The sequence below is a fragment of the Emys orbicularis genome, assembly GCF_028017835.1.
Source record: "Emys orbicularis isolate rEmyOrb1 chromosome 21 unlocalized genomic scaffold, rEmyOrb1.hap1 SUPER_21_unloc_5, whole genome shotgun sequence".
NCBI classification, from domain to species: Eukaryota; Metazoa; Chordata; order Testudines; family Emydidae; genus Emys; species Emys orbicularis.
The window spans coordinates 1,497-27,567 of NW_027045159.1; the positions used below are offsets into that span (position 1 = coordinate 1,497).

Below are 26,071 nucleotides of genomic sequence, written 5' to 3' on the forward strand. Positions count from 1 at the left end.
AGAGTGGACGCCGAGAAGGGCTGTCGCACTGAAGGAGGTTCCCCCCATGGACTGCACGGGGCCAGGAGTGGGCACGATCTGTGAGCCCGTGACACCATCCCCTCTGATCCACCGCCCCCCCCTACAGCCGTGCGGTCCCTGGCACGGGCCACGCGGCGCCTTTGCCCACCCCGGGCTGCGGCAGGCGCACGGACCAGAGCTCCAAGCCCGACAGGAGACCAAAGCCCTTTAATTGGAGGCAAAGTAACCAGGCCCGGGTCACTTGTCTGAGCCCGGGGGGATACACACAGCAGTTCATAGAGCACCGCCCCCCGATACCCCCACACCCCGTGTACCCCCCATAGCCACTCCCCTGAGATCGCCAGCTCTAAGTGCAAAACGGTGCAGTGACAAAAGGGGATAGTGCCTCAGAGCGCCAGGCCCAGGCCCGGCCCCTGCCCCGTAAGTGTGTGTGGGGGGGCTCTGAGCGCCAGGCCCGGCCCCTGCCCCGTAAGCGTGTGTGTGTGTGTGGGGGGGGGGGGGGCAGCTTTGAGCGCCAGGCCCGGCCCCTGCCCCGTAAGCGTGTGTGTGTGCGCGTGGGGGGGGGGGGGGGGGCGCGGCTCTGAGCGCCAGGCCCAGCCCCTGCCCCGTAAGCGTGTGTGTGTGCGCGCGTGTGTGTGTGTGTGGGGGGGGGGGGGCGGCAGCTCTGAGCGCCAGGCCCGGCCCCTGCCCCGTAAGCGTGTGTGTGTGTGGGGGGGCGCAGCTCTGAGCGCCAGGCCCGGCCCCTGCCCCGTAAGCGTGTGTGTGTGCGCGTGTGTGTGTGTGGGGGGGGGGGGCGCGGCTCTGAGCGCCAGGCCCAGCCCCTGCCCCGTAAGCGTGTGTGTGCGCGTGTGTGTGGGGGGGGGGGCGCGGCTCTGAGCGCCAGGCCCGGCCCCTGCCCCGTAAGCGCGGGAATCCTGAGCCAACCCCACGAAGGCAGGAGGAGGTTTCACTCAGCAAGGCAGAGACAGGGGCCAGTGCTCCGCCCGCAGGGGGCCGGCTGGCCACGCCCTACCTAGCCCTGAGCGGTTAAGGCACAGTGGCCGCCCGCTGGCGGGGGCGGCTGCGGCAGAGGTCGGGGTCTGTGGGCTGTTTGCAGCACTGAAGGCACGGGCGGTGCTGGGCCCGGCGCTGGCTCTGCTTGGCGCCGATCCCACGGGTTTCTCTGCAAGGCCGCACCCACGGTGTCAGTGCTGTGTGGGAAGAGCCCAGTTACCCTCGGAGCAGAGCCAAGGGGACACCCCCACGGCACCGATCCCCACCCCCAGGCTGGGACTGATCACAGCTCAGCCCCACTGCCCCCTTCCTGCCTGGGGGGCAGAGACTAGCCAGGGTGCAGGCCCCATGGCTGGACAACAAGCAGACAGGGAGACGTGCCTGAGCCTTTCACTCTGAGAGCAGGAGAAAGACACCTCAACTCCCAACCCAGCAAAGGGCTTTGGGGGGGGGGGTCAGGAGCACACAGCCCGTGCCCCCCAACCGCTGGGGACCCCTGGGGGCAGGAGATGAGGGACCCCCTCTGGCCCCAAGGTCTGGGACAGGACCGTGGCTGTGAGGTACAGCCAGGGCCTCCAGAGGCCCGTCCTGGTTCTGTGCCACCTGGGGCCGGCCTGTGCCGTACCGCGGTGCTCCTGGTGCTGCGGGGTCTGGCCCTGGTGCCGCGGGCCGGGCTCTCCAGGCGCTGGGTGAGCGCCAGCTTCTGCTGGATGGCCATGCGCAGCAGGGAGCTCAGCGTCTTCTTCTCGTCCTCCGCCACCGCCAGCTGCCGCTGCATCTCGTCCAGCTGGGACACGTACTGGTCACACCTGGGGGACGCAGGGGGTCAGGGGGGCTGGCCGGGGGCTCCGGCCGCCCTGGCTTCGTCCCCTATGGCTAGCCACATGCCAATGGGACAGCCCCGCCCCCAAGTAGCCCCATCCCTGCCCAGTAGCCCCGCTTCCTGGTGGGCAGTTCCAGCGCTGTGCCCATCCGGGGGCGCCCCTCACCTGCTGGCAAACATGGCGCGCAGGGAGGAGAAGGTGGTGGCGTCCTCCTTCAGGGCCTTCAGCTCACGGCGTAGCTTGAGCATGGTGTCGGACACCAGGGCCTTCTCCCCCTCGTACTGCCCCTTCAGGTTGGAGAGCGCTGCCTCTGCCGTCTGGGGGGAGATGGGGGGTGAGTGCCGGATAGGCGCCCCCCCCCCCCACCGTCTGCCAGCAGCTGACGTCCCCCCGCCCCCCCCCCCCATGTACCCGGACATTCCCCCCCCCCCCCAACACACACACAGCCTCCGCATCTGGGGGGAGTCAGTTGGGCCTGCATGCCCCACGCACACAGCTCCCACCTGCAGCCACAGATGGCCAGACCCAGACAGGCTGCCCCGGGCCCCCTGCCAGGTGCCCAGCGAGCCCCCTGCAGCGCACCCACCTGCTTGTTGGCCTTGAGCACGGTGCGCAGCGTGGCGATCTGCTCCCGCTTGGTGCTGAGCAGGGAGCGGAGCTTCAGCACCTCCTCGGCCAGCGCCTCCTTGTCCCGCTCCAGCTCGGCGGCCAGCGGGCCCTGCCTGGGGGGCTGCTGCCGCCACAGGACCAGCGCCCCCTGCAGGTGCCCCAGCTGCTCCCGCAGCACCACCGCCAGGTTGGAGACGTTGAGGGGCTCCCCGGGTGAGCCGGGGGGCGACTGGTCCACGCAGGGCCCTGCCCCTGGCTCCGGCTGGAGACGGGGCTTGCCCGCCGGCTCCCTCCTGCCCGCCGGCCTCCTGGTGCCGCGCCCGTCCCGGTAATAATCCAGCACCACCCGCTGCGGCGTCAGGCCACGCCAAGCGCAGACCTGGTGGTAGAGGGTGGCCAGTTCCTCCGTCAGCCCCAGCAGCTCCTCCTGGGCCTGGGCCAGCCGGGCCTGCAGCTCCCCTGCCAGCTTCCGGGAGGCCCGCAGCTGCCCCTCCAGCTGCGCCACCAGGTCCTGCCAGGGCTGGGGCTCCGGGGACGCCGGCCTGGCCTTGAGCTGCTCCAGGAGGAGGCCATTGCGCTGCTGCTGCTCCGTCAAGGCCTCCCTGGCGCTGTCCAGCTGCCGCCGGGCCTCCTGCACGTCAGCCGCCAGGGAGATTTTCTCCCGGTCCACCTGCAGGGGAGAGATGCAGGCCTGTGAGCATGGGGTCAGGACGCCTGGGTTCTATCCGGGCTCTGGGCGGGGAGTGGGGGCTAGTGCTTGTGGGGGAAGAGGGGGTTGGGAGCCAGGACTCCTGGGTTCAATCCCCAACTTGCCACAGATTGGCTGTGACCTTTGGCACATCTTTCTCCCCTCCCCCCCCCCCCGTTGTCTGTTCGGGGACCCGCTCTTGCGGTGTCTGTGCAGCGCCCGGCGCCCGTCTCCATGGGGGTGGGAAGGGGGCACATGGCACCCAGCCCTGGAGGGGCGGGGGGCTCCCACGCCGTGTCTCCGAGTGCTTTGCGGGTTCGACGGGAAGCCAGAACAGCAGCTTTGTGGAAAGCCCCAGGAGGCTGGATGTTACAGCACCTGCTCGCTGGGCGCCAGAGACAGCCTGGGGGAGCTGGCACGGCCCAGGTGCAGACGCCAAGCGAGACACGATGCGCTCTGCGGGGGCCTGCTGCTGCAGGATGTGGGGTGCATCAGCGGCTTCCTGCCATGCTCCACCCCCTCAGCGAGGGCGACGCAGCGCAGGTGAGAGCCGGCTGCGGGCGACGCTGGGCCGGCGCGAGGGATCACCCCAGTTGGAAGCCAGTCCCACTGACCTGTGTCTATGACATTCCAGGGGCAAAATGGGTGGGGGCAGGGAAGGCGTTAAGGGCCCCATTGATGTGCAGAGAAGGGGGCGGTCAGCAATGAAGGGGTTAATTGAGGACACGTCCCCCCCAGCTGCTCCTGCCAATCAGGCTCCCCATTGCTAGCGGCCGGGCCCCTCTTTACCCACAACGGGCTAAGCCCTTGGATCTGAACCAGGGTTGGGTGCGGGGGGAGCAGGCCCCCAAGGCGGACACCGGGCCACCCCCAGGGCTGGGAGTTCCCCAGGCTTCCCTCCCCTGGGCCCCTCTGGCACAAGACCCCCACCGCGAGGTGCTCTGCCCCCCCCCATACCCTGCCTGGGTCCTGGCCCCCCTCCCCCTAACATGAGATGCTCTGGGGTCTGCCCTGACCTGGAGCAGCTGGAATCCCCCGGCCCCGCCCCCGAGGCCCCAGGCCCCGCCCCTGACCTGGAGCAGCTGGAATCCCCCGGCCCCGCCCCTGACCTGGAGCAGCTGCTGCCGCAGCTTGTGCACCTCTGCCAGGCTGAGCTCACTGAAGAGGTCGGCGACGAGGCCAGGCGCAGGGCAGGCGCGGGGGGTGGACCCCTGCTCCCCAAAGTCCCCCATGCTGGCGCTGCCATTGGCGAAGCCGCTGTCCAGCTCCTCATCCTGGCTCAGCTCCTCCAGGCCGGCCCGCAGGCTGCCCAGCGAGCTGGGACGGCCCCCGGTGCAGGCCACCAGCTCCCGCCGCAGCTCCCGCTGCTGCTCCCGCTCCACCGCCAGCGTCTCCAGCGCCTCCTCCAGCTGCCGCTCCGCCAGCTCCCGCAGCCGCCCCAGCTCCTCCAGCTGGGCTCCGGCCAGCGCCGCCTCCTCCTCCCGACGCCGCAGCTCGTGCTTCAAGGCCTCGAACTCCACCTGCCGGGGGGGTCAGGACTGCTGGGTTCTCTCCCCGGCTCTGGGAGGGGAGTGGGGGCTGGGGGGTTAGAGCGGGGGGGGGCTGGGATCCAGGACTCCTGGGTTCTCTCCCCGGCTCTGGGAGGGGAGTGGGGGCTGGTGGGTCAGAGCAGGGGGGCTGGGAGCCCGGACTCCTGGGTTCTCTCCCCCGCTCTGGGAGGGGAGTGGGGGCTAGTGGGGTAGAGCAGGCGGGCTGGGAGCCAGGACTCCTGGGTTCTCTCCCCAGACACCCTCAGAGGGTTGAGGAGGGGGAGCAAGAGTCAGCACTGGCCACACAAGCGGTTTCCTCGTCCTCTCGTCCCGTGGGCCACTCCTTGTCCCAAGTGAGGCACAATCAGCCCCTCCAGCACAGGGACCCCAGGAGATCTTCCCGCCACCCCGAGAGGCAGCTCACAGGGTCCCCGCAGCATGAGGGGCTGGGGGCGAGGTACCTGGTTGCCCTTGAGCACGGACACCTGCTTCTGCAGGGAGATGTTCTCCTCCTCCAGCTCGGCGCAGTCCTGCAGCTGCCGCAGCTCCCGGCTCTTGTGCTGCTTCAGCTCCTCCCGCAGCTGGGCCTTCTCTGCGTCTAGGGCCTGGCACTCCTGGGGCAAAGGGGCACCATTAGTGCCCCCATGGGGCAGGAGGGGCTCACCCAGGATCCCTGGGGGAAAGGAGAGAGCCCGGGGACCCAAGCTATGGTACAGCCCACCACAGGGGCACCATGGGCTCTGGGCGCTCTACCAGGCACCGACCGCTCCTGGCTTTCCCGCTGCTCACTGGCACAAGGGGTGAGTTTGGGGGTATGTGAAAGTGGGGGATTGTCTTGTTTTTTCCTTGTTTTTCCAATGGTTTGCACACCGAGGGGGTGGGACTCAGTGTGCCTGGTTTAACGATGGGAGGGGAGAGGGAGTTCGTTGGGACACAGGACCAGCGAGGGAACTTGGGACCCTGGCCGACGGCCTGGAGAATGGAGACCCCAGTGACTGGTGACCGGGTGACCCGGAGTCGCAGCCGGTTCTGGCCAGTGGGGGGGGACAATGGGCTGCGGGGAGAGGACCCCGGTGACTGGACCAGCCGGTTCCAGCCCGAGGGGCCAGAGGATAGAAGAGGGGAGAGGAGGCCCAGGCGACCCTGTTTCCCTGGAGAGAAGACAATGGATGGAGGGGGAGTTTGGGGCCGGGGGTATCAGATGCCCAGCTGGGGAGCAGGGGGGCTCTGGGCTGGAGAAGGGGAGCAGGCAGTGCCCCCCTGGATGCAGAGAGACTGGGATGTGCTGGGCTGAGGGAGGCCAGGCCTGAGGCCAGAGTTTTTCCCGTGCTGGCTGTGTTCAATGCTCAATAACTCTCCTGTGTGACGCTGGCTGAGAGTCGCTCCGGGCTAGAGAATGGGGGGGGGGGGGCATTATTCCCTCTGGGAGTGGAGGCCCCGGGGGCCCAGAGCGAGAGGACTCCCTGGGGGGGGCCCACGGCAGAGACAGACGTGCTAAGGCTCAGAGAGGTTTGGCTCCAGGAGGTGGAGGGGCCTGACCCCTGGGAGAGAGGGGACCCCGAGAAGGGCTGTTGCACTGAAGGGGGTTCGCCCCAAGGACCACACGGGGCCAGGAGTGGGCCCGACCTGGGAGTCCGTGACAGGGTAGGAGGGTGGGGCAGAGTAGGAACCTGCTGTAATACTTGGTACAAACCCTCCCTTTCCCCATAGGGTAACCAGGCTGGGGGGGGGAAGGCTGCTCACTCTAGGGAGGGGTGAATGGCACCTGCTGGTCCCAGGTCAACATGCAGACAATGGCAAATCCAATTCCCAGGCCATTTACTACCTAGCAACTAAGGACCACAGCCCCCCAGCCACTGCGAGCAGCTGGGGAACCGAGAGCTGGGGGGCAGGTGGAACGGGACAGGAGAGAGGGACAAAGTGGGAGCCAAGGGGACACCCTTTGCCTGGGCTCTGGGTAACCAGGATGGGCCAGGCTGTAACTTCCTGTTCTCTGCGCCAACCAAGGAACGTCTACACTAGGTCAAGCCAACCGATAACCCCCCTGCTGAGAGGGGGGCAGTGCTCTCTCTCGGGGCACAAGCCTCCCGCAGGTGTCCCATTCAGGTGGGCTTGCTGCAGGGAACGTACGGCATGACGCAGGGGTGCTGACGGCTCCGAGGTTCAGTTCCAGGAGGTCGAGGAAGCCAAGGGGGAAGGAGGGAGACCCTAAGGGGTCCAGCCCACTGAGGGGTCCTCCCAGGGGGACCTGTGGCTCCGTGACAGAGGGATCCTTGCTCTGATCCAGGCTGCGTGGGGAGGGGCGTGCTTGGCCCCAGACTGGCGGGGATGCCAGGAACGGGACCGAGGGGCACTCACCCGGCGCAGGTCCTGCAGGGCGGCGCTCAGCCGCTCGCTCTCGGCACCGGCGTTGGTCAGCTGGCACCGCAGCTGCCTCAGCTCCCCCTGCTGCTCCTCGAGGCGGGCTGCCAGCTGGGCCTCCTTGGCCGCAGCCTCGCGCACCAGGCTCTCCTCCCGGTTCTCCCCGGCCACCGCTGCCCGCTTGTGGCTGCTGTGGCACTCAGCCAGGGCCTGCCAGCCGGAGGGCAGAGAGAGGTGATGGGTGAGGAGGTGTCAGCCATGCTACGTGTTCGGCAGAACGCCTGGTGCAATGGGCACACACACAGGGCTCCCCCGGCAGTGCCCAGGCTGACCCCGATCTGGGCACACACACAGGGCGCTGGGGCAGGGGATGTGGGGGGCTCCCCCCGGCAGTGCCCAGGCTGACCCCGATCTGGGCACACACACAGGGCGCTGGGGCAGGGGATGTGGGGGGCTCCCCCCGGCAGTGCCCAGGCTGACCCCGATCTGGGCACACACACAGGGCGCTGGGGCAGGGGATGCGGGGGGGCTCCCCCCGGCAGTGCCCAGGCTGACCCCGATCTGGGCACACACACAGGGCGCTGGGGCAGGGGATGTGGGGGGCCCCCCGGCAGTGCCCAGGCTGACCCCGATCTGGTACACACACAGGGCACTGGGGCAGGGGATGTGGGGGGCTCTCCCTAGTGGTAACCGGGCTGACCCTGTTCTGTGCCTGCCCCCGCTTACCTCCTTCATTTGGGTCAGCTCTGAGCTCAGCCTGTCCAACTGCCCCTCCAGCTCCCCGCAGCGCTGCTTGAGCTCCCCGTTCTCCTCCAGCACCGCCAGCCCGTACTGGGCGGCCTGGACCTTCTCCTGCGTTGCCTCCTGCAGCTCGGCCGCCAGGCGCCCCACCTCCGCCTGCAGCTGGGCCAGGTCTGCGGGCGCTTGCGCCAGCTCCATGGTGGGCACCGGGGGGCAGGTCTGGGGCCCGGCGGGGGGCAGCGGGCATGCCTGCAGGCAGGGAGAAGGAGTAAAAGCGATAACCTCCTGCAGGCCCTACGCACCTGTACCCTCCCCCCGGATGTGCACCTGAAGTGGGGGAGGGAAAGGAAGGGGGGAGATGCAGGGGGAGACACAGAGGCCCCCCCCCGGCATGGGGGGAGGGGGCAGAAGGAGGAGGTGCTCAGAGGCCCCCCCCAGGAGTGAGGGGGCAGAAGGAGGGGGGGCTCAGAGGCCCCCCCCCAGGAGTGAGGGGGGAGGGACAAGAAGGAGGGGGAGCTCAGAGGCCCCCCCCCAGGAGTGAGGGGGGAGGGACAAGAAGGAGGGGGAGCTCAGAGGCCCCCCCCCAGGAGTGAGGGGGGAGGGGGCAGAAGGAGGGGGGGCTCAGAGGCCCCCCCCAGGAGTGAGGGGGCAGAAGGAGGGGGGGCTCAGAGGCCCCCCCCAGGAGTGAGGGGGCAGAAGGAGGGGGGGCTCAGAGGCCCCCCCCAGGAGTGAGGGACAGAAGAAGGGGGGCTCAGAGGCCCCCCCAGGAGTGGGGGGGAGGGACAGAAGAAGGGGGGGCTCAGAGGCCCCCCCCCAGGAGTGAGGGGGGAGGGACAAGAAGGAGGGGGAGCTCAGAGGCCCCCCCCCCAGGAGTGAGGGGGGAGGGACAAGAAGGAGGGGGAGCTCAGAGGCCCCCCCCCAGGAGTGAGGGGGGAGGGACAAGAAGGAGGGGGAGCTCAGAGGCCCCCCCCAGGAGTGAGGGGGGAGGGGGCAGAAGGAGGGGGGGCTCAGAGGCCCCCCCCAGGAGTGAGGGGGCAGAAGGAGGGGGGGCTCAGAGGCCCCCCCCAGGAGTGAGGGGGCAGAAGGAGGGGGGGCTCAGAGGCCCCCCCCAGGAGTGAGGGGGCAGAAGGAGGGGGGGCTCAGAGGCCCCCCCCAGGAGTGAGGGGGCAGAAGGAGGGGGGGCTCAGAGGCCCCCCCCAGGAGTGAGGGGGCAGAAGGAGGGGGGGCTCAGAGGCCCCCCCCAGGAGTGAGGGGGGAGGGGGCAGAAGGAGGGGGGGCTCAGAGGCCCCCCCCAGGAGTGAGGGACAGAAGAAGGGGGGGCTCAGAGGCCCCCCCAGGAGTGGGGGGGAGGGACAGAAGAAGGGGGGGCTCAGAGGCCCCCCCCAGGAGTGAGGGGAGGGACTCAGAGGCCCCCCTCACGGGGCGGGGGAGGGGCAGAGGATGCTCCCTCAGCGGGCGGGGGACCAGGTAGCTCCTTCCCTACTGCGCCCGCCCGCCCCAGCATCCCAGCTCCGCCTCGTTCCGAGCCCAGGGCGAGGGCGGGGGCGGGGCCAGCCTCCTCCAATGGCAGCCGAGCCTGCCTCATTCTGGGCCGAGGGGGCGGGGCCTCCCCCTCAGCGCCCAGCCTCGCTGTGAGCCGCGCGCGGGCCGGGGGCGCCCGAGCCCCTCCAGGCGGTTGGCTTTGTGGGTCTCCTCCCACCCCGGCTCTCTAGAGCTGCGCGGCCGGGCGGGTCCCGGCCGTCTCCCGCCCCTCGGCGCTCACCCGGCCGCTACTCCGCGGTCGCCGCCGCTGCTGTTGGCGCCGCCGCCGCCACCAGGCCTGTCAAGGTCCCGCCCCTGACTTCTATATACGCCCCCCGCCCCTCCCCGTTTGAAATTCCTCGCGCGCCTCACGGAGCGCAGGCCCCGTCCCCCGTTCTGATTGGCCGGGCTCACCTCATCCCGCCCCCTTCCCCCTCTTCCGATTGGTCGCTGCCTTTCTTTCTCTCAGCCGATAGGCCGAGCTGTTAGCCAGCTACGCCACGCCCCGTCCGCTGTCGTGTGCTCCGCCGCCTTGCAGCCTTCAGCAACGCCTCCTTCTCATCTGATTGGACGAGCTCGCTCTAGCCACGCCCTGCCTCTCCTGCTTGTTCGCTTTCTCCCAGCCTTCCCGCCTAACCGACGAAGCGCGAGGCTTCCCCAGGGCTTCGTCTCGTGATTGGCTGGCGCTTCCCTCCGCCCCTCGAGACCCGCCCAACGGTCGGTGGAGGGCGGGAAGCCATTGACTGACAGGGCCAAAGCCCATGGGAACGAACCTCTTTGGGGGTGGCCCTCTCTCCCATTGGTTGAGATAGTCAGAGGGGCCCGCCCTTCCCTCCCGCCTCTCTGAGGTGAGGGGCGGGGGAAGTGCCACCTATAATATCCCCCCAGAGAACCCCTCTGCCGCAGGGGCTCATGGGAGGGGCACTGACTGGCAGCCATGGTGGCTCCCATTGGCGTGAGTGACGCCCACAGACAGCCCTGCCCCAGGGGCTCATGGGAGGGGCACTGACTGGCAGCCATGGTGGCTCCCATTGGCGTGAGTGACGCCCACAGACAGCCCTGCCCCAGGGGCTCATGGGAGGGGCACTGACTGGCAGCCATGGTGGCTCCCATTGGCGTGAGTGACGCCCACAGACAGCCCTGCCCCAGGGGCTCATGGGAGGGGCACTGACTGGCAGCCATGGTGGCTCCCATTGGCGTGAGTGACGCCCACAGACAGCCCTGCCGCAGGGGCTCATGGGAGGGGCACTGACTGGCAGCCATGGTGGCTCTCATTGGCGTGAGTGACGCCCACAGACAGCCCTGCCCAGGGGCTCATGGGAAGGGCACTGACTGGCAGCCATGGTGGCTCCCATTGGCGTGAGTGACGCCAACAGACAGCCCTGCCCCAGGGGCTCATGGGAGTGACAGAGGAGCACTGATGGCCCCCCCTTGGCATAACCCCTAGCCGAACCACTTATGCACAGCTTGTGAGGGCCCTTAGCTGCAACAGTGATGGCTGCCTCCTGCCTTCAGTCACGCCAAGGGGCAGCCTTTCTCTGAAGTAGCCCTGCTTCCGGCACATGGCAACCAGCATGGCATCCACGGGCTGCTGGGAGTGAGGCACTGAGGGCCAGGCCCGATGGGTACCCTGGGACATTGGGCACAGGCAGGACAGGCTGCCCTGGCCCAGGGGTATATACTGCTCTATTCATGCCACCCTGCCGGGGAGTCCAGCGGTCTGCTGAACAGCAGCCAAGCCCCTGCCCCGCTTCTCACAGAGTCACACCAAGCCAACTCGGTTTAACCCTTTTATTTGGAAGCGCAGATGAAGGGAAGCCGCCCTTTTGAAGTGGCAGCAGTCGGCCCCGGAAGAGAGCTGGGTTTGGTCGTTTCTAACACTGACCGAGCCAGGGGTCTGGATCGCGCCAGGAATGTCGGGGTAGCAGATTAAGACGCTGCTGCTGCATTAATATTTGTCTCCTTCCCCTAGGAGCGGGGCCGCCCGAGCGCGCAGCTATTGGACGAAGCCTGCACCGCACCAGCTTTAGGTAAGACTAGTACAGATTGGTCCATTGCAGCGCCTGTGAACACCTGCCCCCCACTATCTACCCCAGGGACAGAGGCCCCACTGGCCCTGGGGAGGGGTAGCCTCTCCTTGCCCTGCAGAACCCCTGCCCCGGCAGAAGATGGGAGCAGTGGCAGGCAGCGCTTGATAAGCTACTCATGGGTTAGCAAGGAATGTCTACGGCCCAGGAGCTCATCAGGGGAATGGGTGGAAGTTGCTCAACCACCGGAGGGAATGTTAGCCTGCTAGTGTGCAGAGAACTAGCCAGCTGCGCTTGAGCAAGTGGGTGAGTCATGTCCCAGGCCTGGGGGGAGGAGGGGGAATCACAAGCTACAGACGTGCTAGCAGCAGTTTCGGTCACATTGAGCAGGAAGTTAGCCGAAAGAACAAGGCTGGGCTGGGGGTGGAGGACCGGAAAGCAGCTGGCTCTCCTCGCCCCGGACATGGCCGGAGCGTTAGTTGGCAAAGGTGCTCTTCACAGCTGCTAGGATGCTCTTGGCGCTGATCCCGAAGAGGTCCAGGAGTTCGGCCGGTTTGCCACTCCGGGGCACTCCCGACACAGCCAAGCTCTGGAGCACCATGCCAGGCTCCCCGGACACGGCCGCGGCCACTGCTTCCCCAATCCCACCTAGCACAGAGAGAAGGGTCAAGCTACACGGCCCTAGTTCTCCTTGCCAGAGAAGTGGCGGTTGCTTACGGTGTGCTAGTCACAGCCCCTCTGAGATGTGTCACGTGGGCAGGACAGGCTCGCAGGACACCTGGATTCCATTCCAGCTCTGCCAGCAGGCCTGGCTTTTCACAAGCAAGCCCTGGGACCCAGGAGATCCCTTCTAGTCCTAGCCCAGACAACCTGTCACAATCCAACTTCCCGGCAGGTTCCCCCACCCTGCCTTATTTCCAGCATCAGTCGATCCTTGGCCCGTTCACACCCCTTTGTTCTTGGGCCAACATCCTCCTTTAGTTTCAACAGCTCTTCTCCCGTGGTATCCAGCGAACGCCCGGACCTGCGATTTAGGCTACACAACGCACGCTGTCAGTCCCCTCTGCCCCATCCCAGCTGAGATTCCTCGACACCCTAGTCCTGCCGCGGTTGCCCAGTGCTAAAATGGGAAATAACCCTCCTGCTCGGGATTTCCCAGCCATCCAAGGCTGGCGTTGGCCCATGCTGGGAGTGAGCAGCCACCCTGCCATTGCTCCCCCCTCCCCCACAGGCATTTGGGAGCCCCCGGCCGCTAGCCTCCTACCCTCTCTGTAATGATCCTCCACGGTGATGATGCGCCCTCCAGTAGCCCTGGCACTGGCGACTATGGTGGCTGCATCCAAGGGCTTGATGGTGAAGAGGTCGATGACCCGGATGTGGGTGCCTGGAAGGGACAGAGGGTCAGAGGAGCATGGGGGAGCGAGCTAGCTCATGGCCATCCCCCGAGTGCTGGTTACCTTGCTTGGCGAGCTCGTCAGCAGCGGCCAGGGCCTCATGCAGCGTGACCCCGGCTCCGATCACCGTGACCCTGTCAGCGTCGCTCTTACGCACAACCTGGGGACAGAGACGCCAGAGGGCCAGGCTCAGCCAGGCCCATTCCTGCAGCCAAGGGTCAGGCCTCCTGGCCCGGCCCTTCCCTTGGCAGGCAGGTCTCTGCACTCTCCCACCCCACTGGCTTAGCAGGCACCTTCCCTCTCCTCGCATTAAATCTTTCTTTGGATCGGATCACCAGACCCATCCGCTCCCAGAGCTGTGGGGGAGAACCCCAGAGTTCTGGCTCCTAGCCCTACCCACTAAACCCCACTCCCCTCTCCTCCCCTCCCAGAGCTGTGGGGGAGAACCCCAGAGCTCTGGCTCCTAGCCCTACCCACTAGACCCCACTCCCCTCCCAGAGCTGTGGGGGAGAACCCCAGAGCTCTGGCTCCTAGCACTACCCACTAGACCCCACTCCCCTCCCCTCCCAGAGCTGTGGGGGAGAACCCCAGAGCTCTGGCTCCTAGCCCTACCCACTAGACCCCCCTCCTCCCCTCCCAGAGCTGTGGGGGAGAACCCCAGAGCTCTGGCTCCTAGCACTACCCACTAGACCCCCCTCCTCCCCTCCCAGAGCTGTGGGGGAGAACCCCAGAGCTCTGGCTCCTAGCCCTACCCACTAGACCCCACTCCCCTCCCCTAGCTGTGGGGGAGAACCCCAGAGCTCTGGCTCCCAGCCCTACCCACTAGACCCCCCTCCCCTCCCCTAGCTGTGGGGGAGAACCCCAGAGCTCTGGCTCCTAGCACTACCCACTAGACCCCACTCCCCTCCCCTCCCAGAGCTGTGGGGGAGAACCCCGGAGCTCTGGCTCCTAGCCCTACCCACTAGACCCCACTCCCCTCCCCTAGCTGTGGGGGAGAACCCCAGAGCTCTGGCTCCTAGCCCTACCCACTAGACCCCACTCCCCTCCCCTAGCTGTGGGGGAGAACCCCAGAGCTCTGGCTCCTAGCACTACCCACTAGACGCCCCTCCCCTCCCCTCGCTGTGGGGGAGAACCCCAGAGCTCTGGCTCCTAGCACTACCCACTAGACCCCACTCCCCTCCCCGAGCTGTGGGGGAGAACCCCGGAGCTCTGGCTCCTAGCCCTACCCGCTAGACCCCACTCCCCTCCCAGAGCTGTGGGGGAGAACCCCAGAGCTCTGGCTCCTAGCCCTACCCACTAGACCCCACTCCCCTCCCAGAGCTGTGGGGGAGAACCCCAGAGCTCTGGCTCCCAGCCCTACCCACTAGACCCCACTCCCCTCCCAGAGCTGGGGATTTCTGGCTGAGACTTTATGGAGTCTCCTGCCACCTAGTGGCAGATCCGGGGCTGTCACAGTCACCGGGTCTGGTCTATGCCCCAGCCTGTAGCCAGTCTCCCGGGAGTGACCCCTTTAGCAGGTCGGGCCCCAAGGCCCCACGTAGTTGTACCGGGGAGGCCCATGGGTCTTTGGCACCAGCGCTCCCTGTCCAGCTCCGGGGTGAATCCAGCGCAGCCAGCCCCTTGCGGGAGGCTTTCCGAGTGTACGGACAACCACACCGGCCGCCTTCGCCGAACAAGGAGCCAGCATTGGGTGAGGCCCATTATAATGCGCAGACCCATCCCCAAAGAGCCTCCAATCCAGACAAGGCAGGAGGAGAAACTGAGGCACAGAGTGAGGCCGCCATTGACCCAGGGTCACCCAACAACTCACCCCCACACACTCTTCCCAGCCCCTTACCTTGGCCTGGCCAATCTCAAACTTCTCCTCCGGCGGGTAGATGACCGGGGTCTCTGGGCGGCTGGTCCGGATGAAGCAGATGCCCTAGGGAGCAGAGGTGGTGGCAGAGGAGCCAGGCAAGGCAGGTCACAGGCAGGCTTAGAGCTTGGTGCCAACAGGCAGCTGACCCCCAGCCACAGGTGGGGCTCTGTGATCCCACACACATCCGGGCAGGTCTCCCAGGACCCTGGGCTCACCCTGCTCCCATAGATTAGAGGGCAGGGGGGTAACAGACCTGGACTGGGTGACCCAGGAGAGCTTCCAGGCCGAGCTATCGACAGCTGCCCCCCCAAACACATGCAACACCCCCCAGGACAGCTGCAGGATTCCCAGCTTACCACCACGCCGTCAAGTGACGGCAAAGTGACGCTACAAGGGGAGGAAATCCAAGGTCGCACGGGTCCGATGATAGAACCCAGGAGTCCTGGCTCCCAGCCCCCCCTGCTCTGACCCACCAGACCCCCTCCCCTCCCCGAGCCAGGGAGAGAACCCAGGAGTCCTGGCTCCCAGCCCCCACCCTGCTCTGACCCACCAGACCCCCTCCCCTCCCCAAGCCAGGGAGAGAACCCAGGAGTCTCTCTCGGGGGCAGGCAAATGGAGGATGCAGAGAACTGGCACGGCCAGGCCCAAGGACAAGGTGGAGTCCACCATCGGTGCCATCCAGACCTAGAGCCAGACCCCACAGCTGGCCCCTGAGGACGCCCCACAGACCCCACTCCTGAGGCAGCAGCACAAGGAGCCCCCCGGAGCGGTTACCTTGGTGTTGGCAGCCAGGCAGACGGCGCGCTCCGTGGAGACCGCGTCGCTGGGGTAGAAGACAGTGCAGCCGGGAATGGTTCGGAACATGGCTATGTCCTCCAGGGCCATCTGCGAGGGGCCGTCCTCCCCTGCGGGGAGCCACAAGAGGTGCCGTGCGGCTAGAGAGCAGGCTCGCTCGGCAGCGCGGGGGGCCAGCAGCCCACTCCCCAGGCCACGCAGCCTCCAGGAGCCCCGACGCCTGGGGTCTGCTCCCAGCCCTGCCACCAATCTGCACATGGCCCTCTGGCAACGTGGCCAAGGCGCCAGGGCCCGGGGGGGGGGGGGGTGTCACAGGGCAGCCCAGCGTCCCCCCCGTGCCTACCGATGGAGACCCCGCAGTGGGAGCCGCACAGGTTGAGGTTGGTCCGGGAGATGGCGCCCATGCGGATGTGGTCGAAGGCCCGGGTGAAGAAAGCAGCAAAGGTGCTGGCGAAGGCCACGGCCCGGTCCCTGGAGGCGCAGCCCAGAGCCACGCTGACCTGGGGGGAGAGTGCGTGAGAGCTGGCCCCAGAGAAGCCCCCCCGCCCCACACACAGCCCCCAGCACTGACCATGTTCTGCTCGGCGATGTAGCACTCGATGTAGCGCTCGGGGTGCACCTGCTTGAACAGCTCGGAAAAGGTGGAGTTCTTGGTGTCGCCGTCCAAGGCCACCACGCGCTCGTTGGCAGCACCCAGCTTTGCCAAGGCCACACCATAGGCCTTCCGCGTGGCCACCTGCAGGGCAGGGGACTGTCACGGTCCTGGCCCCACAGCCACCATTTCCCTCCCCCGGAGCCAGCCACCAGTCAGTCCAGACCCCCTTCCCCTAGCCCCCTGCCACCCCAGCCCTGGGCTCCTGTCACGGAGTGTGGGGGAGTCAGGGCCCTGCACCCCTCTTCCTGCGATTCCCCGGGACTCTCAGCCAGCCAGTAACACAGAAGGTTGATTAGATGACAGGAACACAGTCCCAAGCAGAGCGTGTAGGTACAACCAGAACCCCTCAATCAAGTCCTTCTGGGGGGTTCAGGGAGCTTAGACCCCAGCTTGGGGTTCCCTGCGTTGCACCATCCAGACCAAACTGACACTACCCAAACCCCTCCAGCAGCTCTCTCCCCCATCCCCCCAGCTCCTCCTCTCCTTTGTCCAGTTTCCCGGGCAGAAGGTGTCACTTCTCCCAACCCCCCTCCTGGCTCAGGTAGCTTCCTTCTCATCCCCAATGTCACTCCCCTGCAACATTCCCAGGTCAGTCCGCCCCGTTCCCTGCTCCGTCACAGCTCCCCTTTCCCCACCTTGTCCCCAATGGTGTATTCGGGCGGCGAGGGCATGCAGATGCCGGCAATGCTGATCTGTGGGACGTCCTCAATGGGGGCCTGTGGCACCAGCACCTGGTGGGTCTGGATCCGGCTCTGGATGGCACCGATGATGGACTCCACCTTGTCCTTGGGCATGGGCTTGCCGTGCCAGTTCTCCGCGTCCTCCACACCTGGCATCGAACCACCCCCAGGGAGCGAGCAGAAGTGAGACAGGACGCCTAGGTTCTCCCCCGGCTCGGGGAGGGGAGGGGGGTCTGGTGGTTAGAGCAGGGGGAGCTGGGAGCCAGGACTCCTGGGTTCTCTCCCCAGCTCTGGGAGGGGAGTGGGGGCTGGTGGGGTAGAGCAGGGGGGGCTGGGAGTCAGGACTCCTGGGTTCTCTCCCCAGCTCTGGGAGGGGAGTGGGGGCTGGTGGGGTAGAGCAGGGGGGGCTGGGAGCCAGGACTTCTGGGTTCTCTCCCTGGCTCTGGAAGGGGAGGCCTCACCCTCAGCTCTCCTGAGGTCCCTACTCTCTCGCACCCCACAATAGCTGTCAGAAGGGGAGAAAGAGCCACTGAACCCCCTCCCCCCAAGCATGGCCCTCCCTCCCGCCAGGAGCCAGCCGTGGGGCCCCAGGCCACGGCCTGCAGCACTCAGAGCCCAGGGGGGCACTCACCAGGGATGCCTCGTCCCTTGTAGGTCTTGGCCACGATGGCCGTGGGCTTCCCCTTCACCTGAGCCGCCTGCCGCAGGGCCTCGTCCAGCTCCTCCACGGCGTGGCCGTCCACCACGTAGGTGTTCCACCTGCCGGGGAAGGAGGGGTGTGACGAACTGGGACTGTTCTTACTGTGATCTGTAAGTGCTGACAGGGGAGTGTGGCTAGGATGGTCTCCATTGGGGGATGGGAGAATGACTGAAGGGAAATACCTGAGCCTGTAACATGAGAACCCAGGAGGGGGCTGGGGCGAGGTGACACCTTTGCCCGGGAAACTGAACAAAGGCTGTGGGAGGGGTCGCTGAAGGCAGACTCTGGGAAGCTGGCTGGTGAGGTGGCTGGAGGCAGGGAGGGCTCTGACCTCTGGAGGGGGGCTGGGATGCCCGAGGACCCCAAGATGGACCTAACTGAGGGGTATCCTGTTGTCTGTGCCTGCACGACCTGTCTCGGACTGTATTCCCGTCGTCTAAATAAACCTTCTGCTTTACTGGCTGGCTGAGAGTCATGGTGAATCGCAGGGAGCCGGGGGTGCAGGGCCCTGACTCCCCCTTACTCCGTGACAACTGGTGGCAGCGGTGGGATCTACTGCACCCCGTGGACGGCGCTTCCTGCAGTAAGTGACTGGGGAGCAGTAAAACGAAGGGGGATTGACGGGGACCAGGCGTGCTGAGGAGTCAGAGAGAGACGGTTATCACCCCTGGGAGTGTGTGACCAGCGAGAAGGACTCCTGCAGTAACAGGGTCCCCCGGGGGATCGCAGCGAGTGGTCCCAGGGGCGGAGGAGTCTGCAGCTCGACCCTGGCAGAGAGGTGGTGACCTCGAGAAGGGCTGGCACACTAGGGGTCTCCCTGGAGACTGTGGGGAGCGGTGAGCACACAGGCCTGTGAGTGGCCAGCAGGAAGATGTATGCCAAGCGGCTTAAGAGCGACCTGGTGGAGCTGTGCAAGCAGAGGGGGGTGCGCATTGGGAGGCTCACCAAAGAACAGCTCATTGCCCAGCTGGAGAAGGGAGATCGCGCGAATGAACTGATCCCTGTCTCTGAGGGAAGCAGCCTGGCAGATGCAGCGCAGGCCCCAGTGTCTGTCCCATCTGGGAGTGGTCAGCCGGCTGCTGAGGGCTTCCAGAGACCCCTCCTGCCTATGCCTAGGGGAAGGGTGGGGAGGAGCCCAGCAAATACCGAGGGTGCTGTGACCCCCCCGGCCAGCAGGGGATCCTCCCGGCAACGCTCGCCGGCCAGCAGGGGATCCTCCCGGCCACGCGCAGCATCCGTGGAGCGGAATGGGCTGGAATGGGAGATAAAGCTAAAACTGAGAGAGCTGGAGGATCGTGAACACCAGAGACAGCATGAACGGGAGGAGAAAGAGAAACTGAGGCAGCATGAACGGGAGGAGAATGAGAGACAAAGGCATCATGAACTGGAACTGGCGAGGCTGAAGGGCCGCGAGCCCCCGGCTGCGGTGAGTGAGGGGGGACCCAGGACTGCACGAAGCTTTGATAAGTGCATCATGGCCCCACGTAAGGAGGGGGAGGACATGGATGACTTCCTGGATGCCTTTGAGACGGCCTGCGAGCTGTACCAGGTTCCTCCTGCAGACAAACTCCGGGTTCTCACCCCCTTACTGGACCCCAAAGCCTTGGCCTTGTACCGCCAACTGGAAGAGGCGGAAAAAGGGGACTATGAACTATTCAAAAAGGCCCTGCTACGTGAGTTTGGGCTGACTTCTGAGATGTACCGGGAAAGGTTCCGGAGTCAGGATAAAACCCCGGAGATCTCATATCTGCAACTAGCCGTCCGCATGGAAGGATACGCCAGCAAGTGGGCTGCGGGGGCCCAGACAAAGGAGGACCTGGTTAAACTGCTGGTACTGGAGCAACTGTATGAGCGGTGCCCATCCGACCTGAGGCTGTGGTTGAGGGACAAAAAACCAGAGAACCCGCGACATGCAGGCCGGCTGGCCGATGAGTTTGTGAAGAGCCGGTCAGGGGCTGGCAGGGAGGAGTCCCAAAGGAGCAGGCCCGCCGCGATGCAGAGCGAGAGTCACCATGGGCCATCCCAGCGGAAAATGCGGAGAAACCCCACCAAAGGGGAAGATCCAGCGTCAGGTCCATCCAACCCACTCGAGGGAACCCCTGGGACATGGTCTGCTATCACTGTGACCAAAGAGGTCACATACGGGCCCAGTGCCCCAGGCTCAGGGACAGACTGAGCAGACCAAACCCACAGAGGGTTGACTGGGTAGAGACCCAGCCGGGCGAGAGGCAGCACTCCCAGGGAAGGGGGGCTGGCAGAGTACCACCTGCTAAGGAGGGAGGAGAGCTCCAGGCCTGCTCCTCTGCGGGGCGGGATGCTCCAGACTCAGGGTTTTTGGTTTATACGGTGGGCGCGGGGCGGTCCCTCCGGAAAGAGTACCTCGTTCCCCTGGAGGTGGATGGGAGGAAGGTCGATGGATACTGGGATACGGGCGCAGAGGTGACGCTGGCCCGGCCCGAGGTGGTGCCCCCAGATCAGGTGGTGCCCAACACCTACCTGACCCTGACGGGGGTGGGCGGGACACCAGTCAAAGTGCCCGTGGCGAGGGTACACCTGAAGTGGGGGGCCAAGGAGGGCCCCAAGGATGTGGGGGTGCACCCGTATTTGCCCACTGAGGTGTTGATGGGGGGGGACCTGGAGGACTGGTCAAGCAACCCACCAAGTGCACTGGTTGTGACCCGCAGTCAGAGCCGGCGAGGGGCACTGCGCCCTGGCCTTGGGGAGGGTGCCTTGCCCGAGGCGCAGGACCCTAACCTGGTGGGGAGGGAACGCCCCGGGACACGGCTCAGGGAGGCTGCGGCCTCAGACCCAGCCGGCAAGAGAGAGCAGGTGGCCATCCCTGTCCCAGCTGCTGAGTTCCAGGCCGAGGTGCAGAAAGACCCCTCCTTACGGAAGATAAGGGACCTGGCCGACCTCGGTGCGGTACAGACCATGGGGAGAGGTGGCCGGAAAAGGTTCCTGTGGGAGAAGGGGTTCCTGTACCGAGAATGGGCTCCCCCAGGGAAAATGGAGTCAGGGGGATTCAGGAGACAGCTGGTGGTACCCCAGAAGTATCGCCGCCAGCTGCTGTACCGGGCCCATGACATTCCCCTCTCAGGGCACCAGGGAACCTGGCGTACCCAGCAGAGGCTGCTACGGAGCTTTTACTGGCCTGGGGTCTTTGTTACTGTCCGACAGTACTGCCAATCCTGTGACCCCTGTCAGAGGGGGAGGAAGGCCCGGGACAAGGGGAAAACGGCTTTAGGTCCCTTGCCCAGCATAGAGGAGCCTTTCCAGAGGGTGGCCAAGGTTAAAAGGGGGGCTCTGAACCAAGAGAGCCCGAATCACCGACCTCCAGACTGGAGCGCTGGGAGAAGACCCCAGCCCAGTTGGAACCCCAGGGGTATTGGGGTGGGAAAAGGGCACAGGCCGCATAACCCTTCCCACATGCGAACTGCAAATGCCATCGAGCACCCCCGACCTAAGGGGGGGAGTGAAACTGGAGGGGCCTGGTGTAATTCTCACCCCGGAATGGGAGGGATGCTGGGGCATCCATGGGAACGGGGGTAGGTTCGAACTTCCCCGGGTCACTGGCTAAAGTGACCCCGCTCAGTTCGGTCTCGAAGGGGGGAGATGTGACGAACTGGGACTGTTCTTACTGCGGTCTGTGAGTGCTGACAGGGGAGTGTGGCTAGGATGGTCTCCATTGGGGGATGGGAGAATGACTGAAGGGAAATACCTGAGCCTGTAACATGAGAACCCAGGAGGGGGCTGGGGCGAGGTGACACCTTTGCCCGGGAAACTGAACAAAGGCTGTGGGAGGGGTCGCTGAAGGCAGACTCTGGGAAGCTGGCTGGTGAGGTGGCTGGAGGCAGGGAGGGCTCTGACCTCTGGAGGGGGGCTGGGATGCCCGAGGACCCCAAGATGGACCTAACTGAGGGGTATCCTGTTGTCTGTGCCTGCACGACCTGTCTCGGACTGTATTCCCGTCGTCTAAATAAACCTTCTGCTTTACTGGCTGGCTGAGAGTCATGGTGAATCGCAGGAAGCCGGGGGTGCAGGGCCCTGACTCCCCCTTACTCCGTGACAAGGGGTTAGCCAGCCCCAGGGCCGCCCACCCCACCCGGGGCCCCGGCCCCCATGGCACTCACCCAAAGGTCTCGCAGCGGCGGCGGTACACCTCCATGTCGTGGCACAGCGGCGTCGCCTCGCTCTGGCCCAGCCGGTTGACGTCCACGATGGCCACCAGGTTGTCGAGCTGGTAGTGGGAGCCGAAGGCCAGAGCCTCCCAGACGGAGCCCTCCGACACCTCCCCGTCACCCAGCAGGCAGAACACCCGATAGCTGGCCAGAGGGGCAGGGTCACGGCCAGGCCGCGCCTCCCGAGCGCCCCCCCAGCTCAGAGCGGGCGGGCTCACGGCCAGGCCGCGCCTCCCCGAGTGCCCCCCCCCAGCTCAGAGCGGGTGGGCTCACGGCCAGGCCGCGCCTCCCCGAGCACCCCCCGTCTCAGAGCGGGCGGGCTCACGGCCAGGCCGCGCCTCCCCGAGCACCCCCCGTCTCAGAGCGGGCGGGCTCACGGCCAGGCCGCGCCTCCCCGAGTGCCCCCCCCCCCAGCTCAGAGCGGGCGGGCTCATGGCCAGGCCGCGCCTCCCCGAGTGCCCCCCCCCCCCCCAGCTCAGAGCGGGCGGGCTCACGGCCAGGCCGCGCCTCCCCAGACCTCCACACAGCCCCAGAAAGGGGGGGGTCACAACCAGGCCACACCTCCCTCAGCTTCCCAACCCCAGTTCCCCCTCCCCACATTGCCACCCAGTTCTCCCCAGCCACCTATCTCAGGCTGGGGGAGCCCCCCAGGCACTCACCTGGCCTTGTCGAAGTACTTGCCTACGTAGGCCATCCCGCAGGCCGCGCCCAGGCCCTGCCCCAGTGAGCCCGTGGCCACATCCACGAAGGGCAGCCTCTGGTGGAGAGAGGGGCCACGTGACAGCAGAGAGCACTGGGGGAGACCCCCACAGTCCCTGCCCCCCCACTGGGGCACCCCAAGGACAAGGTGCAGCAGTCCCCCAGCTGCCCTCATTCCCAGTGGTGGGTCCCCAGCTCGGATGGGCCCTGCGGCTTTCCACCCCACAGGGAGCAGAGAGGGGCGGGGGGGAGGCTGGTATCCCAGGGACCCCCACACTCACCGGGGTGGGGTGTCCCTCCAGGTCACTGTCGATCTTGCGCAGATTCAGGAGTTCTGGCTCCTTGAGGAAGCCGGCCTCCGCCCAGGCGGCATAGAGCAAGGGGGCAGCATGGCCCTGTGGGCAGGGGGCAGGGTTAGACCCCCGTGGGGGCAGAGCATGGGCACCCCCCGCACCTCGAAGGGCCAGGCCATCCCCCCAAATGGAACAAGAGAGGACATTGCAGGGGGGAAGCCTCATGCTGCCGCCAAGGGAACCCCCACCCGTGCCACCCCCATAGCCCAGCCAGGGGGACCCCTCCCCTGGCCAATAGGGGACCCCCCACCGATCTCCCACATAGCCCAGCCGGGGGACCCCCCACCAATTCCCCCCATAGCCCAGCCAGGGGGACCCCTCCCCTGGCCAAGAGGGGACCCCCCACCGATCTCCCACATAGCCCAGCCGGGGGACCCCCCACCAATTCCCCCCATAGCCCAGCCAGGGGGACCCCTCCCCTGGCCAAGAGGGGACCCCCCACCGATCTCCCACATAGCCCAGCCGGGGGACCCCCCACCAATTCCCCCCATAGCCCAGCCAGGGGGACCCCTCCCCTGGCCAAGAGGGGACCCCCCACCGATCTCCCACATAGCCCAGCCGGGGGACCCCCCACCAATTCCCCCCATAGCCCAGCCAGGGGGACCCCTCCCCTGGCCAAGAGGGGACCCCCCACCGATCTCCCACATAGCCCAGCCGGGGGACCCCCCACCAATTCCCCCCATAGCCCAGCCAGGGGGACCCCTCCCCTGGCCAAGAGGGGACCCCACGCCCCACCTTGGAGAGGACAAAGCGGTCATTGCTGGGGTGCGCCGGCTGGCTGGCCCGGTAGCGCATGGCCTGGAAGAACAGCACGGCCGCGATCTCGGCCGCGCTGCAGCAGGACGTGGGGTGGCTGTGGGGGGAGACGGGGCAGAGTCAGCTGGTGCGGCCCCCCCGGGCCATAGTGGGATCCCAGCCAAGCCCCCTCTCCACAGAGGGCACAACACCCCCCATTCTGGTCCCATCCAGGCCCCGCCCCCAGCAGCCAAGCCCCGCCCCTCCACGCCAGGGGCGGTGCCACAAGGCTTGAGCAGCCCCCCCATGGAGTGACTGCTCAGCCCAGCCAATCAGAGCAGAGAGCACGCCTTACTCTCCTCACACCCCCTCCAGCACGTGGGAGGGGGGCGGACACGTCCTGCGGCCCCCGCCCCGCGGCCTGCCAGGAGGGGGGGTTAACCCTTGACATACCAGAGTCCCGCCCCCAACCCACGCAAGAGAAGGGCTCCGAGACCCTCCCCCCAGTACTCAGGCCACTTTGCCGCCCCCCCCCCACAGCCAGCGATTGCAGCCCCAGCAATGCCCGCCGCTCCCCCCCGAAGGGTAAATGCACCCCCCACGTGCACCGATCCCCCTTTGCAACAGGAGCACGAGGCCCCACAGAGCCCCCCCAGCCTTGCGATGGCGCCCCCCGAGGGGGAGGGGCACGCACAGAGCCCCCCAGCCTTGCAATGCCCCCCCGAGGGGCACGCAGGCCCGGCTCCGCTCACCCCGAGCCCGCAGCGCACGTGGCCCGCAGCGCCCGCACCCGCAGGCGGTTCGCCGCATCGCGCAGGGCCTGCAGCGGGGGCTGGTCCGGCCGGGGCTCGCCACTGGCCATGCTGCAGCTGCCGGGACCCGCGCGGCGTCTGGCGGCTCCCGCGCCCCGCCCCGCCCCGGCAGGAAGTGAGATCACGGGGGGCTGGGATTCCCCCAAGGATGTGGGACGATGGGGACCCCCCCACACACTAGTCTTCTCTGGCTGGCCAGTTGTCCATACGATCCCCATCCGGGCCTGGAGTGACTCCGGATTGACCCCTGCCGGAGCTGAGCTCAGAACCCAGCCCTGCCCCCATTGCAATCTGGGGTGACTCCGGATTGACCCCTGCCAGAGCTGAGCTCAGAACCCAGGTGTGTGCAGACTGTGCACTCTCACGCATGTCTGGGAGCCCCACATGTGGCGGATGCCCTGGGCTTTGCAGGCTCCACGAGGCATGGGGGGTGGGCGTGCGGCGCTGGAGGGCTGGCATCATGCCCGGGGATGCTGCTGGCACCTGCTTGGTCCCTTGGCAGGGGAGACGCGCCTCAGAGCCTCTCCAGTGTTATACAGGGCCCCTGGGTTCTGGTTATCCAGGGGCCCCTCCGGGCTGGGGCGGGGGCTGGTTATCCGGGGACGCCTTTGGGGGTTCTGCCGGGGGTGCGTTCGGCATGTTCCTGACAGACCCATTCACTTCATCCAGGAACCAGGGCCCCCACACTGCCCCAAGACCAGCATGACCCTTTTACCAATGCGGGAAACTGAGGCACACACAGGCATCAAACAGATGTTACACAAAATTCCCGGTGGGTACAGTGCCCCACCCCAGAGGGGCTGTGTCCCGGCCCCGGGTGAGGGGTCCCCGTATAACCGGCGCCCCGGAGGGCTGTGTCTCAGCTGAAGGCAGGTTTCCTGTGATGCCAGGCCGCTGCCCTGGCTACCAGTGGCGGTTCCGGTTCTGTTTGGGTCAGGGGCACCGGGGAGGGGGGAGGGAAGGACTCCGCCCCTTTGGGCTGCCCCAGCACCCATGCCAGCTAGGGGGGACTCTGCCAAGGCACCTCCACCACCCAGAGGGGTATATGCCCGGGTCCTCATCCCCCGTGGGCAGCGGGCAGCGCCCGAAGGTCACGGCCAAAGCCCTGGTGGTACCACCCTCCACGCCCTCATCTCGCTCACCGAGGGCTGGGGGAGGAGGGGAGGCCCTCTGGGCGGCAGAGGGCCAGGACCGCACCTTGGGGTGCATCCGCAAGCACCCCGTGCACAGGAGAGGGTGAGCCGGGGGCAGGTGCAGGATGGGAAAGAGGAGGGCACTGACTAATCCACCTTGCCCAGCGCCAGGACGTGGCCCCTCTGGGGAGAGGTGCGGGGACGGGTTATATGGGGCCCCTTGCCTGGGGACCGGACTCGGCCCCTCTGGGGTGGGGCAGAGGCGGGCTATCCCAGGACCCCTTGCCCAGCACAGAGACACGGCCACTCTGGGGAGAGGTGCGGCGGGCAGTGGGCGTTAGCCACGCTGGGGGGCGTCGCAGGATGGTGGGGGGGGGACAATATGGGGGATTTGCTCACTCCCCCCGCCTGTCCCTCACTATCTCTGTCCCCCCCACAGCTGGACCGGAACTTCCCCACACCAGCCGCGGAGCGCCAAGACGCCAGCCCCGCCCAGCCGCCCCCTCCGGAGCTGGCCCAGGGCGAGGCGGGGGAGAGGCTGGGGCAGCGCCAGGGGCTGCAGGGCGAGGGGGTGATGCTGAAAGACGCCCAGGAGGCACTGGAAGGCCGGTGGCTGGCACTGCAGGCGGGCTGGCGCCAGGGACAGCACCAGCTGCTGGAACAGCTGTGAGAGGAGAAGGAGAAGGAGAGGTGAGGAGGGGAACCGGGGTCTGCCCTGCCCCCAGTGCCCCAGGCCTGGCACCCCCCTGCTCCCAGTGCCCCAGG

At 66.9% G+C, this 26,071-nt stretch overlaps 2 protein-coding genes across 2 annotated transcripts; both read right to left on the reverse strand.

Annotated features, from left to right (window-relative positions):
* Window positions 1-1,154: 1,154 nt before the first annotated feature.
* LOC135895062 (protein bicaudal D homolog 2-like) lies at window positions 1,155-7,964 on the reverse strand. Its single transcript, XM_065423121.1, has 8 exons — window positions 7,752-7,964; window positions 7,023-7,235; window positions 5,126-5,278; window positions 4,245-4,655; window positions 2,425-3,117; window positions 2,004-2,155; window positions 1,640-1,823; window positions 1,155-1,211 (listed from the first exon to the last, which is right to left on the reverse strand). The coding sequence occupies exons 1-8, from the start codon at window positions 7,962-7,964 to the stop codon at window positions 1,206-1,208; spliced, it is 2,025 nt and encodes a 674-aa protein (XP_065279193.1). The 3' UTR covers window positions 1,155-1,205.
* Window positions 7,965-11,524: 3,560 nt separating this feature from the next.
* TKTL1 (transketolase like 1) lies at window positions 11,525-24,223 on the reverse strand. The gene is made up of 14 exons (XM_065423120.1): window positions 24,114-24,223; window positions 23,362-23,479; window positions 22,555-22,668; window positions 22,234-22,331; window positions 21,527-21,718; window positions 17,328-17,455; window positions 16,652-16,845; window positions 15,933-16,097; window positions 15,705-15,861; window positions 15,341-15,471; window positions 14,546-14,629; window positions 12,772-12,868; window positions 12,579-12,698; window positions 11,525-11,962 (listed from the first exon to the last, which is right to left on the reverse strand). Exons 1-14 carry the CDS (start codon window positions 24,221-24,223, stop codon window positions 11,790-11,792), a joined length of 1,881 nt encoding a protein of 626 aa, XP_065279192.1. The 3' UTR covers window positions 11,525-11,789.
* Window positions 24,224-26,071: the final 1,848 nt, after the last annotated feature.

What these genes read in the sequence shown, in the direction of transcription:
- TKTL1 (XM_065423120.1), bottom strand. Translation starts at nt 24,223, where the DNA reads ATGGCCAGTGGCGAGCCCCGGCCGGACCAGCCCCCGCTGCAGGCCCTG. An exon ending in CCACTGCGGGGTCTCCATCG is followed by an intron (nt 15,472 to 15,704) that starts GTAGGCACGGGG and finishes GGCTCCCCGCAG; the next exon opens with GGGAGGACGGCCCCTCGCAG. An exon ending in TGACGAGCTCGCCAAGCAAG is followed by an intron (nt 12,699 to 12,771) that starts GTAACCAGCACT and finishes TGTCCCTTCCAG; the next exon opens with GCACCCACATCCGGGTCATC.
- LOC135895062 (XM_065423121.1), bottom strand. Translation starts at nt 7,964, where the DNA reads ATGGAGCTGGCGCAAGCGCCCGCAGACCTGGCCCAGCTGCAGGCGGAG. An exon ending in TGCGGCAGCAGCTGCTCCAG is followed by an intron (nt 3,118 to 4,244) that starts GTCAGGGGCGGG and finishes TCTCCCCTGCAG; the next exon opens with GTGGACCGGGAGAAAATCTC. An exon ending in CGCGCCATGTTTGCCAGCAG is followed by an intron (nt 1,824 to 2,003) that starts GTGAGGGGCGCC and finishes TGCGTCCCCCAG; the next exon opens with GTGTGACCAGTACGTGTCCC.